Raw genomic sequence first — 14,386 nt, forward strand, 5'->3', positions numbered from 1 at the left:
CTTAGACAACCTAACAACAATGACGTCATTGTCCAACTTAAGAGATAGAAACCAGCAAACGATTGTAAAAGAGAAATGAATTACAGGAATGCAAAAATCATTTTTCAGAACGTAAGTGAAAAAAAATCGTTTTATCAAATTTCCTTGATAAAACGCGTGGCGATTGGATTGTGAGCATAGGGCCCGTCGTTAGAGAATAAAATTGCTGCAAGTAACTTGGGACAGAAGAAAAGTGAAAAAAATAAAAAAAACATGAGCATATGCATTTGGCTACTTCTCTACTTTCATTTCTCTCTAAAATTACAAGTGGACGACAACAAATGTTCTACTGCTACATAATGGATTACAAATTACAAAGATGAAAAACCTGTACACAAGAATGGGGGAAGCAGCACGACGAAACGCTGTTTTGGAATGATTACCAACTCCCCACATTGAACGGGGCAGCCGTAAATTTAAAATCGAGAAATCATTCCGAAACAACTGAAAAACAAAAAAAAAAGAGAGGGTTAGGTTCAGTAATCCCGCTGCCAGTTCCCGACACTTACAAAACTTCATCGATCCCACATAGCCTGAAATATCGCGGGTCTGTGCTTTAACCAATGCACCATCTCCCTGTCCAAATGAGATTTATTCACAACAGCGTCTAGCATAGGACTGGCGATAACTTTTCGAGAGTTACTGAACGACCATATTCGATCCTTGGGCCAAGGTCTCTGCGGCTGCTTCTCCTGAAAAAGCATTGGAATATATGAGCAACGCCATAAAAAGAACCTAAAGGCATAAATATATGAAAAACCAAAACTCACCATCCTCGCTAGCATAAACTTCACTGTTCTTGGGCCATAAACACGCTGCCGTGAAGGTTTCTGAACCTTGGCATAGAAAGAACTGAAGTCTGGTAATGACAAGCAACCCCTACTTGCTCTTGCCAGGCTACAATCTGGCTCTGCACTAGCCTGGCTATACCAAAAAATCAGCTGCCCTAAACAATAATTCTCCCCATACGTCTTGCAATACTCCTGAAAACCTGATCCCAGCGTCTCAGTGTACTTGGGGCCTAGGTCAAGTGGACTAATGAATACTGGCGGCGAAGTTACAGTTTTGTATTCCTGAAAGAGAGTAAAATGAAGCACGTTTCAGATTCAAATAGCAGAATTACAAATCAATTGGAAAACTTTTTAGAGGTTTTCATTTGAAAGACATACCCGTATTCTAATAAAACACCGTGTGTAAGCATAAATATGGATCAAGTCAGCAGCAGCATCGTTTCTAGACTTGTATGTACAAGGAAGATTCCGGACTTCATCTCTCAACCTTCGAAAACAAAAAGAATCCCATAAAGTTGGAATCATTTACAGAGTCAAAACCTAGCATAAGAAAATTAACTCAAGTGTATGTTACTCACCATAATAAAGATCTCTTAAGTTCTTTCCATATGTCATCCGAACCTGATGGATCACGAGCAAAGATCTTCGTCTGCAGATCATTTAGCAAGTTTTCCTCCACATGAGGAGCCATGCTCTGAAGAAGCTCATGTACAAGTGATCCTTCTCCCTTCCATAGAAAGGAAACAGCCTCCTCAGGACTTAACCTTTCCAGCGGAGGTGGAGCATCCTTGGGGTTGCCAAAAGCGCATTTCATAACATACCTCACCTGTAGATATCATTGAACATATCTTCATACAGTGCAATAGTATATAACAAAACGACCGCTTAGTTATAGCAGAGAAATTCACCTTGTCAAGAGTTACAGCCAAATTCTGAAGCCTTTGGTTGTACACACCCTCAGCCTATCATGCAAAAAGAAATGGTAAGCCAGGATTAGCCACAAAAGACATGAATCACATGATATTAAACACACATATAGATTAGTCAAAAAAATTTACCTGAACCTCAGCATCACTTTTCTCAACCTCAAGGAAAATATCTGAAAAGTACTTCCTCTTTTCTTCCAAATTGTGCTTTAAAATCTCCTCAGGAAGCTTTGTTCTTTCAAAATTTATAAAGCTCACCTTCGACCAAAATGAAAGGGAATGAAAATAAATGATAGTTGATTTCAATAATTACTAAAAAGGAAACACTGACGCAGCAGAAAAACAACATACCAAGCGAGCTGAATATGCAATCACCCAATCTGGCAACCCACCCAGCAAGCAACTGCCTAAACCAGCCCTTCCCAATTCAAGATAGTCCTCCTCAGATACTGAATTTAACTCACAAGCCTCCAGCATTAACTGATGACGATCAAGAGTTCCATGCCACTCTTTCAACACCTGATGAATGGACAATAATCCAGTTAATAAAACAAAAATGACTTTAAAAATAAAGTAGAATAATACCCATAGGACTCCCTGTCTTTGGGCGCCAAGATTGCGACGTTGAAAAATAAATAACTTAGTTCCCCTCAAGAGGAATCTGAGCCTCTCAGAATTAAGTGCATCCATTATTTTTCTCTAACCTTTTGAAAAGCACCTTCGCCCGTCAAATTTAAGTAGCTTCCCCGGCAAACTTGGCTGCCACACAAACAAACTGATGCTTCGTATTCTTCCTTACTCTGTCACAAAACAGATGAACACAACTGTTTACATGTGTCGTCATGTAAATTGTAATTTAGTATACACAAGGGCAATAGGAAAAAGAGTCGCACCTCTGTAACGGAATTGTAATCGAATGTCACCTCCTCACCATATTGAATTTTTCGTACAGTGTAGATTCCAATTTGGTAACGACCATCTACAGCAGTAACTCTGTATTCAACAAACACTATATGTTATAGAACTAGCAGGAAAAATTCAATTAAATTTTGCAGTAACAAAGCAACACTAGATTACTACAGGTACTTCTGTCCAATATAAGTCAAAGCCTTCTTGTTATCAACATATAAGCCTTCAACACACAGAATGAAGCCATACCCATATCCTGATTATAAACATCAAAATTTTATCCCAACTTCTCATATATTGGTCTCCAGAGCTAAGCAAAAAAGAATTATTGTTTATCAAGTGCGGGTACAGCAATTCAAATTCCAGCAATAAAGATCTGAAAAGGCATGTTCTGACAACCAAACATTAAATGCTCCTCAAATCATAATTACAAACCAAGACACAAAGGTAACAATAGTACACCATTAGCAACAAAGTAACAGTAGCACACCATTAGCAACAAACCACCAAAAAAAAAACACAAAAAAACAAAAAAAAACAACCATATGAAGCACAATGTTTACAGAGATATAATAGCTTAAATGTAAAATATGTGAATTTATAACTAGCAAGGTGACTGTTATGTACACTGGTAAGTTGAATTGAAAGTACTGCCTAACATAACTAAAACAACTGAACTTACTTTGCTTCGCAATTAGGTCGGCATGAGTGACAAATTCTACTTGCATAGTTTGCCTTATGCATGGCATCCACAACGACTAAATCATACCCATCGGCATCACCCTGCCAAATAACAATGAATGATCAGATGCTAATCCATAAAGCATGCATATAACTATGTCTGAACTTGTGCAAGCGAAAAGCACCTTGGGCCTTTCAAGATAAATGTTGTAAAACTCTGGAGCTGGATCTTTATTATTCTTCTGCAAAGATCGAATCCCGTCTTGCTTCTCGAACCATTTCCAAACAGGATAAACCTATTTTACATTGAGTGTAGAAATTAGCCAATCACAAGATCAAAAAACAGTTACTTTTACATGACGTTTAAGATAAAAAATTGCACGACGGTTTAAGATAAGCCAGCATTGTATAAAATATGGGATGATTAAATGACTGAGAAAACAACTCCACAAACAACATGGAGCCATACCTCCCCCAAAAATTCCACAACAAAATCTTCTTCTCCAAAGCCGCCTTCTTTGTTGCAAACGACACCAAGCCCCTGGTCATCATAACAAATTAACAATTACACAAGATTGAATAGTCATCCTCCTAATGGCTTGTCATAAATCCAGGAAGTAACGTGTCAATAGGGCGTGGGCCAAAAAGTTTACCTTTCTATAAGCCACATACTTATCATCACGTCGGCTCTCTATGGCCTTCAAAATAGCCTGACACATCCTAACAGTTCGCACATCACCATCCTCCTCAGCACCGTTTAGGATTTCTTCAACAACAGGATGCAAGGGAAACATCATGGGAGTATTTCCACTCCCAGTGTACTGCCTGACTTGCTTATTCAATGTGCGAAGGAGCACATCTTCAATAAACATATGCTTCTCCGCAAGAGGCCAGTCGAACTCCTCTGGCATGGAGTCAAGTAAAAGATTGTGGCTATAGGGATCAATTCCATAAACTTCTTGCTCTATAACTTCATCTCCAAGCATTTTCCTTGGCTTGTAATCCTTTACTTCAGGAAGCTCCATATCCGACTCTTCGGTTCCATTCTTCTGAGAATTAAGTTTCTCAACATAATCATCTGGTAAAGATACCTGCATTTTCCGTTTCACATCCTCCTCATTGGATACAATAACATATTCCTCAATAACTTCATATTTCCTCGTAACAGGAGGAACCAAGCTTGATTTTGTCATGCGAGCACCCCACTCCCGATCATCAGTCATAGAATCAAAACCCTCATCAGGTGTATAGCTTCCATCTGCTCTTGACTGCCCAGTTTGACTTTGTGACCTCACTTCGGAGTCACTTTCTGTATCTGAAGAAGTACTATCACTATTGCTCTTGCTATATTCAGAAGACTTGTCCATATCATCAGAGGTTTCACTTTCTGAATCCATAGATTTTTTATTCAATCTGGATAAACGCCTTCTGATTTCTCGATCAGATGCACACTCTCCATAATCCAAACTACCATTCACAGTGCCATTACTCCTATTCGAGTACTTCCTTTCAGGTGCTACTTTATTGAGCTTCTTTCTACACTTCGAGGATGAAGAGAACCCTGCAAATGTATCATCCTCCCATGACTTAATCAGCTCATCTCTTTCATTAGAAGACTTAGTAGCCAATTCTAAACTTGTAGCAAGTTGAATAAACAATGTTATAATGTGATTCATGTCTCCAGCATCCCCCCGATTCTTTGCTCTGCACACAGAAAATAATATGAGGGAGAAACTTTTATGATATGGAAATTCGACTGAACCAGAAAAATAAGGTAGAACTTACTTTATTGCATCCCTGCACATTCGACTGATATCCTCCTTGACAGAACTCAATCCTCGGCGTATGTAATGACCATTTCTCATTTTATCCTGAATTTCAGCAACCTGGATAAGAAAAGGAGGTAAAAAAGTTTCAGAACATATTTGTACAAAATTGAATGTAAACACAAAGGAAAACAAGGGAATCAAATCTAAATGCAAGACAAAGATTAAACAACAACAACAACAAAGCCTTTTCCCACTAAGTGGGGTCGGCTATATGACTCCCAGTACCTTGGGCACAAAGAAATCATAGGGATTCTCTTTCATGATATCCTTCAGACTTGAAGCAACAAATTCCTCAATCTTCTTGTAACCGTGTTCAGATTTCTTAATGGACAACCGCCTCATGCGAGCATCCCTAGATAGAATGGATGAGGACCGTCTAGCATCAAATAGTTTTGAACGTTTGTACAAACTTCCCCGGAATGATAGATTTGCAGTTTCTCTCTTATCCACACTATCAAAGTACACTTTCAGTTCACTAAAATCATCCATATCATTGCCTAGAACCTTGCTTCTAGAAACAGATGAAGATTTCTCACTGATCTGTTTTAGACTCCTAATTTTCGAGTAGGATTCCTCAAATATCTTCGTACCAGATGAACTTCGGCTCTTAATCCAGTTCAGATTCTGAAACTTGATGACCAACTCGCCAAACTGGTTGCAGCCTCTGATATCTATGGTAGATAAACAAGGAAGTGAACTAAGGATCTCTTCAAGAGTGTGAGGGGTGATATTGGTGCAACCAATCAGAACCATAGAGTTAATCTTTTCTTTACCGTAACCACTCTGCAAGTAAAGAATTACATTAGATTTAAGAGGATGTACATAGATTCCTACCGTTCTGTGATGCCAAAAAAATAGCAAAACCTACCATAATGTTCATAATCGCTGAATCAGTGCAGTTAGGACCCAAGGATGAAAAATCAACCTGTCTTGAAATATCCTTGTAAAACCTGACAGCAGCTCTCCAGTGCTTACAGGTCAAAGCAGCAAAGGAAAGGGATTTCATGTCTAATCTCAGAAAATGAAAGACTCGTGCCAGCACTTGCCCGTCTAATAAACCCCAACTTCCCATCTCTGAGCCATAACTCCCACTATTTTCTCTGTAGAAAGAAGCATCACCAGATAGATCCTCAAATGTAGACTCATCCTTTTCAACTGTTAGCAAATCATCTCCCATGTCATAGTCTTCTTCACTTTCATCAATCAGCAACCGGGCTCTTTTGGCAATACGTGCATCACCATCTGCAAACACCAAAGTTCATGACGAACACCAAAGTTCAAGTTGAAGGGAAATCAAACCAAAAAATACAAATAAGAAAGATTGAGGTCAAGGAAAAGAGAAGAAAGAGGGCGAATGGACTTTAAATTAAATAGATCATACCTGTTTTCCAGTACATATGCTTCTCCACCTCTTTCTTTGGCTGCTTTGCACTAATCCATGGATCTAGAACATCATTTATGGCCGCAGCAAACTCCCTGCTTTTGTAAGATTTCATCACCAGTTCATGAAGCTTTCCGCATGTATAACCAATGAATTGAGGATGCAGGTTGTGCAACCAACTCGACTTTGAGCTCGATTCTTCAAATAAAGCATTTTTAGATTGTGAAGGAGGAAGTCCTGAAGTATCACTAGATCTTGCGTTCTTCTCCTGCTGATTCATATTCGTAGCTTCAGAAGTCTCTGCAGCAGATGTCACTGGAACCCAGACTTTATCAAATTTCCGGAAAACACTGCTATGTTTTAAGATCACTCCTTGATCAACCAAGACCTGTAGCTCAGAAAATGATGAAGGTCCTTGTTCGTGCCCAGCACCATCCAGGTAGTACCAGTCACCCAAGTGCAATTTCAATTCATCGACTGTGCAAATACGGTCTCTGTTGGTGTTAATAGACGTAATGCATTTTGAAGAGCCCTGTGAGCGTCGTTCACCAACTGGTTTCAACTGGGTGTCACCTTCTCCCGATGATCTCTTCCCATCACTACCTGAAGAATATGACCGAGAAGACCTTGACGTGTACCTCTCCATACCACGGGCTTTTATGCGAGGCTCAGAAACAAATGAACCATGGTCTTTAACCACACATGCATTTATCCTTACTACCGGAAGCATAGTTCCTTTTATGACAGTAGGCTTAATTTGAGTTGTTCTGCTCACGCCACTACAATCATTTATCTCACCTGGACATGAAAAACCCCAAGTAGGTAGATCAAGTCTTCTGCTTTGCGAAGGATAATACAATTCATCTTTTCTATGCCATCGAGGGTCTTCATAACCAGACTTTGGCATCTGGCATAATGGGAAACCATCATTGACAACAAATTTCTTCCTAGAAGACCTCTCCTGTGAAGCTTCTTCATTCCTCTTCCAATCACCACCCTTGCATGACCACCGATCAGAAAACCAGTCATCAGAATCACCACAAGCAAAACCAGCATCCTTGTCAGAAGGTGCAGTCAGCCTGATTTCTGCAGCTTCCTTTATTTTAATGTCAGAATAGCCGGGTTCCTCGGTTTTCCGATCATACTGTTCAGCATCGTGGCCTTGACTGAAACCTGTACATGCCAATAGATGCACAAGTAAAATACTTCTCGTAAATAGAAATACAATTTTTAACATCAATTTCACATACTATTTAAATTTCATATTCTATATTGTCTGAACATCAACTTGACATCCTATTTAACTCTTCAAAAAACTAAGAAACCAATATGTACCTGCAGTGTTTTCCCATCCATCTCGTTGTGCATATTCAAATGACATTTGCAGAACTTCTGCATAATGACAAAAATAAAAGAGGGCAAAAAGTAAGATATCTCCACACAAAAAAATAAAATGAAGGTGTAATTTCATTTGTTACTGCACAACAGCAAAAAAATCAAATCTCAATAAAAAAAAAATTAAAAAAAAAGGTCTTTTAGCCAAAATAGTCCATGAGATTAGCATAATTCTTCACTTTAGTCCTGAGATTTGAAATTAATATAAGTGGTCCCTAAAATTAACCATCATCAATCATTTTAGTTTTGGATGAAAAATTATATTAAATAATGATCAAAAAGACATCAATTTAATAAACAAAAGATCAAAATGATTTGACAGAAATTGAGAGTTTTTGTCATTTTACCCTTATTTTATTAAGATTTTTCACGGAATGACCAAAATGATTGATTGTGGATAAACTCATGGACCAATTCTATCGATTTCAAATCTCATGTGTAAATCTCAGGGACCATTTTGGCTAAAAAGCCAAAAAATAATAATACAAATCAGATGAAACATACCTCCCACAGCTTCAAGCTCCCTGCCAGGAATAACCGCAAAACCCTCCATCAGAGCTCCAACCCTTTCTTCAATATGGAGATCTTCTAAAGGCTCAGAAGCAGCTCCACCAACATCTGCGCCAAATCCTGGCGGCAGCAAAGTGATTGCCTCCTTCCCACTCTGAGCATCATATTGCGAAGTATCCCCGGTATCTGCCAATAGATTACCAGGAGCTTCTGGAGGGCTTACTAGTCGAGTTATAGAGTCTGATACAATGGATGGGAAATGTATGGTCACCAGTGGTGAAACCGCATTTTCAACAGTTACCCACCTATCACTATCCGAGTGCTTGACCATGTGGTCAGACACAAGAGCCCCTTCTTCAACAAGTACTTTAAGCTCGCACAATTTTGAAGGTCCACGTTCCACACCATAATAATCGAGGTAAAACCATTTTCCGGTGGATGAATCAGCAATTACTGGGACATGTGGTGGTGTATCACATATATCCATATCTTCTTCCATCGAAAGCAGCTCTTCAGGAGGGGCTACACTGATATGAGAATTTTCGGTGCAATTTACACTTGGAATTTGAGACGGTTCTTCTTTGTGAGACTCACAGTTGGAATTTGTCTCCACAGATACATTAATATCAGGCACAGTGCTTCTATCTAGAGATTCTTTAGCAGTCGAATGTGAGTCTTTTCCACAGGGATCCTTCTGCACCGGTTTATCTTCTTGCCCCCTATTACCGTGATGGGAGTTGCGCCTTTCACTTGCTCCACTTTTTCGACTTGTGTCTCGATGATTATTAGGTCTACTCCGATCATGAGGGGACCGTTCCAAATAATTTGGAGTGCGATTCCTGCGGTCATGGTATCGAGGTCGATCGTGTGGAGACAGACTCCGGTTCCTGTGATCATATTGATGGCTCCTGTCATATGGAGATCTCTCGCGACCATGAGGAGATCTCTCTCGTCCATATGGTGATCTCTCGCGCCTGAATGGTGATTTCTCGCGGCCATATGGTGATCTCTCACGGCCATGTGGTGATTTCTCACGGACATGCGGTGATTTCTCACGGCCATGCGGTGATTTCTCACGGCCATACGGGGATTTCTCCCGACCATATGGAAACCTCTCATGGACATATGGAGATCTTTCACGGCGCAATGGGCTTCTGTCCCGGTGATCAAAATAACGGGCCCGATCATGTGGGGATCGCTCAGAATGACCTGGAAGTCCTGGACTTCTCCCATGCCTGTCATAAACTACTCTGGAAGACAAAGTAGATTCATAAGGCCTGGAGGAGTACTTGTCTGCTGCAACTCTTGATGATGAAGGATTCCGATAAGACCTCTCCACAGAACTGCGTGAATAATGCTCAGGGTGGGCAGAGCGATTGGTGTCATCAGAAACCCTACGAAATTTTGCACCTGGATAATCCCCATAGTCTCCATAGTTCTTTCGCTCACCGATACTTGTATCAGCACCAAACCTTTTTAACCGATTAATAGAAGGGTACTCTCTGGGGTGGCACTTACCATTGCTGTACTCATTTCTGTACGCACTGTCCTCATCAACAATTTTGGAACTGATCCTCGTATTCCTGTCAGGGCCACTCTCCCACCTGGCAATACTCTTGATCTGCTGGCTTCCACTTCTATTAAAGTCTTTCCTTCTAAAGGGGTCATCATTTGAATACTTCCCCGAAGGTGGCGTACGCTCACGATCAAATTTCCAGCTCCTGTCCTTACCATTATCATACCTGCGGAATTTACTGGGAGTGTAGTCATCTCTGGCCCCTTCCCCTTTCTGCCATCTATCTGGAATGAACTCACCTTTCTCAATATCATCCTTGGGAGGTCTCCAGGACCCGAATTCAGCTTCGACTTTTCTGCTCCTCTCTGGAACAACCTCTCCTTTCTCTACGTCCCCTCTTCGCCATTTCCCTGAAAAGGACTCTGCTTTCTCCACCTCACTTCTCCTGCACTTCTCACCAACAATCTCTCCCTTCTCAATCTCACTTCTTCTCGACTTCTCTGGCACAAATTCACCATTCTCTTCTTCAACTTTGGGCCACTTCAAAGTCCCCAATTCACCCTCTTCCACTTCCTCCTTCTCCTCAGCAATTTCACCATTCTCAGCTTCCTTAGTAGCACTGCTAGCACCTTTATCCAATCCCAGTTCACTTTTTTCGGACTCCACGTTCTTTGAAGACACAGGGTTCTTGACAACTTTCTTCTTGGGCTTCATTACCTTCACTATCTTCTTCTTCTTAACCGTCTTGGAATTGAATCCATTGTTACCATTGTTACCGTTCTTGCCTCCGCAAACAGTAGTCTTCTCCTGAATTGGAAACCTGTCCATGATATTATGCTGCAAAGGCATGCATGCGACGCCTCCATCGCCCATGGAAATCCCAACCGTCTGCGCCCAATCCCAAAGCCCTAAATGTCCCCTTCTCCGGGGCTATGGATGCTCATGCTGCAATTCGCTTCAACTGGGTCTTCCTCTCCTCAATCAGCGCTCCAACTGAAAACCCAATTTCCAAAAATTCAACAAACGAATCAATACAAACCCAATGTAGGGTTTCAATATCAAACACAACGCGTACATAAACAAACAAAAAATCGAAGAAAACCCCAGAATTCCAACAGCTCCGCAAATCAAAACCCTAACCCAGGAAGTTTACAAAACAAACGAAATCGAAAGGGGGAAATTACCGAGAAAATTGACGAGGTGAATGAATAGATCGGCGAGAAAATCTTAGCTTGACGAAGCGAAGAAGCGTGCGAAATGAAAGAGACTTGACGAAGACAGATCGACAAAGTGCAAGAAATTGAGAGCTCGAAGGCCAATCTCTCTCTGAGAAAATCTCTCTCTCTCTCTCTTTCTCTCTCTCTGTATCTCTGAGTCTGTGTCTCTCTCTGTTCGTTCCTCTCTCTCTTGTTGTTGCTGTTCTTGGTCTGAAAGACGAAACCTTCGTGGTATTATTTATTTATTTTTTTCTTTTCGTTTTATTCATTTTTCCCTTTGGGCTTGTGCTTCGATTGCGAGAGAAGTATTGAAATTACAATAATGGCCTTGGGGCGTTTGGTCCACGTAGAAATGGACTCGAGTTCGTAGTTCCAGTAGCACAAAGAGGTCCGCTTGAATTGTGACTTGTCTTTAGGGCTGGTTCGGATTGAGATTCCGAACTGAAAATAGAATCCTGGATTTTGAACCGATTTTTTTTGTGGTAGGATTTCAAAAACGGATCATAAACCGATGATTTGGTATGTTAATAAAACATATATAAAAAATAAGATAAAAAAAAAAATCAAATTAATGCATTCTTATACCTTTGACACTCAAGCATACAACTGAATAATGTAACAAAAGTAACTCAAGTAAGATCATTATTGTATAACGTTACTATATTTTTATATAAAAATAATATTATAACTCAAGGAATTAACAATATTTCCACGCGCAGAAAATTGGTTTCCAACAAGTCAGTTGTATTAGTTCGTATCTCATAGATTTGTTACGAAACACCCTCCTCCTACACAAGATTAATCAAGACGGTCCAAAATTAAATTACATGACTAAGAATATGCATTAAGAACGACAATGATATGTGAAGGGTGTGGTTGTCATTGTGGGTGAATGGTGGGGTCCATGTTGGGATAGGGACTCGTGGAAAATAGGGCAAGGTTATTTTGGTAAACGTGGTTTTGGCGCTCAACTGAACTTGAGCAAAAAATAATTTTAGGAGGCAGATTGCACAACGTGGAGGGAGAATAGGGCTAATTAAAAGGGCTTGTTTCCAAAATCTATGGAATTTGTAAAGTGTTAAAGTAATTTAAGCCCGAAATGCGGAACAGTATGTTATATGTTTTATATAAGTGGGTAAAAGTTTTATTTTTTAAGTATTTCTATTTGTATAATAATTAATGTATGTGACCGTATTTCAGGCACACTAAAAAAATCTTTACAATTGGAGGTTTTGAGTTCGTAACTCGCTACTGGTGTAGAAGTCAAACTTAAGGTTAGAGTGAGGTAGAAATGCCTCTGTGAATCTACCGTCCTCCGAAACGAGTGAATAACTGTAACTTGTCACTAGTTGTTCTTCTTATAATAAAAAATAAAAATCTGCATTGGATTGATCTCCCTCTAAGACTGTAGATCGGTTACCGGTAAAATAGTTAAAAGACAACAAATCATTGGTTGCTTGAATCTTTACAATTTTGTTGCTTCTTGTGGTGAATATTTGATTAGATTCTTTATTAGGTACTCACGAGGCCCACAGACTTGTGCAAGATTCTGCCAGTAAGTATCATGGACCCAAAACTGAACTCTGAAGCCCAAATAATTGGAGCTCAAAGCCCAAAGCCTCTCCAACAATCTGGTCTTCATGGAGAAAACAGAAAAGTGGCTGTTTCAAACTGATTGAGAACACTGCAGTTCAGTTAGATAAACTTGGATATTGCTTCTTGTTAGGGCTAGGGGTGAGTTCGGTTTCTTAGAATCGGTTTTTGTCAAAATGAAAATCAAAGCGAAATTACTATTCAGCTCAATTCGATTCGGTTTACGTAAATTATATTTCGGTTTGGTTTGATTTTCAAATTATTTTTTTTCAATTCAGTTTAATTTCGGGTTTTTTTTCGAAACAAAAATAAAAACTCTTTTTAACCTAAAAATTGGAGAGAAAGTAAAGAAAAAACAATCTAGGTAATAAGATTTTCACAAGTTTGGGCCAAAAGCTGGGTTTTTCTAACCTTGGATTGAAATTAGACTATTCGTTGGCTTAGAATTGGTAAAGAAATCCAGTTTGGTTTTTGTACCACAAAAATCGAAATTGACAATTTTTTTTTGTTTCGGCCGGATTTTCAATCCATTTGGTTTGTTTGTTTTTTTTAATTATTTTTTTTTACTTCAGTTTGATACTTGGACCTTTTTTTTTTCTTTTCAGTTTTCGATTTTTCGAGCCTAGCCCTATTGCATGCCAATGAAAAATAACTTGTGTTTCGATTACTATACATGACATTTTGTTATTGGTCTCATATGTCACAGTGCTATTCTCAGGAGTGTAGATAAGTCTCTCTTCTACAAGTTGACATATATGAAGATCATGGTCTTTAACATCACAAATAAGAGAACCTTAAAATTTCAAACTTCCAGCAATCAACTAACTAAACTGGAGTTTCGTTCAACACAATGGATTGCTCACGTGAAGAATACATCTATCCCATAATCCAAGCGCGCTCATCAGAACTCAATTCTAGTTGTTAATACATGCATATGCTGCACAATGCATCAGCGGTCCAATTATACTACGGAGAAATGGAATAAAAATAAAATATCTGCTCTAAATCTCCACACATAGTAAACGGAATTTCATGTTATTTTCATCAAGAATGAAATTTAACAAAAAAAATATATATGGCATGATAACGAAGCAAAAGAAATAACAAAAACATTAACAGTAGACTTAACATGAATCAAACAACAATTTGCCAATTTTGTTTTTGACAATGGTTGAAGAAAAATTAGAAGGGTGATTCATTCGTCTCAATTCCAACCTGCATTGCTCTTCCCTCAATAGATGAGAGCCATTTGTTTTAGATTTCAATTAATACCACACATTCGTGCTGCACCCAATATACAGAAAAACGATAAAAGAACAAAAAAAAAAAAAAAAATCATGTGGCATTCAGTGGCCTCATTTTTCACGTGGGTTGGTATGTTGTAGTCAACCAACTTTTAATGTGGCAATTGATCGAGTGGCGCCATCTTTTCATCTACATACATACATACATGTATATACATATACATACGTACATACATATATACATATACACATATATATATATACATATACATATACACACATATACATATACACATATACATATATATATATATATATATGTGTGTATGTATATATATATATATATATATATATG

At 39.0% G+C, this 14,386-nt stretch overlaps 1 protein-coding gene across 1 annotated transcript; it reads right to left on the bottom strand.

Moving 5' to 3' along the window:
* Window positions 1-238: 238 nt before the first annotated feature.
* Window positions 239-11,404, bottom strand: LOC137749291 (histone-lysine N-methyltransferase ATXR3-like). The gene is made up of 20 exons (XM_068489391.1): window positions 11,162-11,404; window positions 8,456-10,970; window positions 7,892-7,948; window positions 6,557-7,729; window positions 6,044-6,417; window positions 5,401-5,958; window positions 5,132-5,232; window positions 4,000-5,050; window positions 3,816-3,887; window positions 3,532-3,642; window positions 3,348-3,448; window positions 2,650-2,749; window positions 2,461-2,556; window positions 2,108-2,275; window positions 1,889-2,014; window positions 1,739-1,792; window positions 1,409-1,656; window positions 1,209-1,317; window positions 810-1,112; window positions 239-731 (listed from the first exon to the last, which is right to left on the bottom strand). The coding sequence occupies exons 2-20, from the start codon at window positions 10,848-10,850 to the stop codon at window positions 555-557; spliced, it is 7,374 nt and encodes a 2,457-aa protein (XP_068345492.1). The 5' UTR covers window positions 10,851-10,970; window positions 11,162-11,404; the 3' UTR covers window positions 239-554.
* Between the last annotated feature and the right edge of the window lie 2,982 nt (window positions 11,405-14,386).

Source organism: Pyrus communis, chromosome 11 (assembly GCF_963583255.1).
Source record: "Pyrus communis chromosome 11, drPyrComm1.1, whole genome shotgun sequence".
Classification (NCBI taxonomy): domain Eukaryota; kingdom Viridiplantae; phylum Streptophyta; class Magnoliopsida; order Rosales; family Rosaceae; genus Pyrus; species Pyrus communis.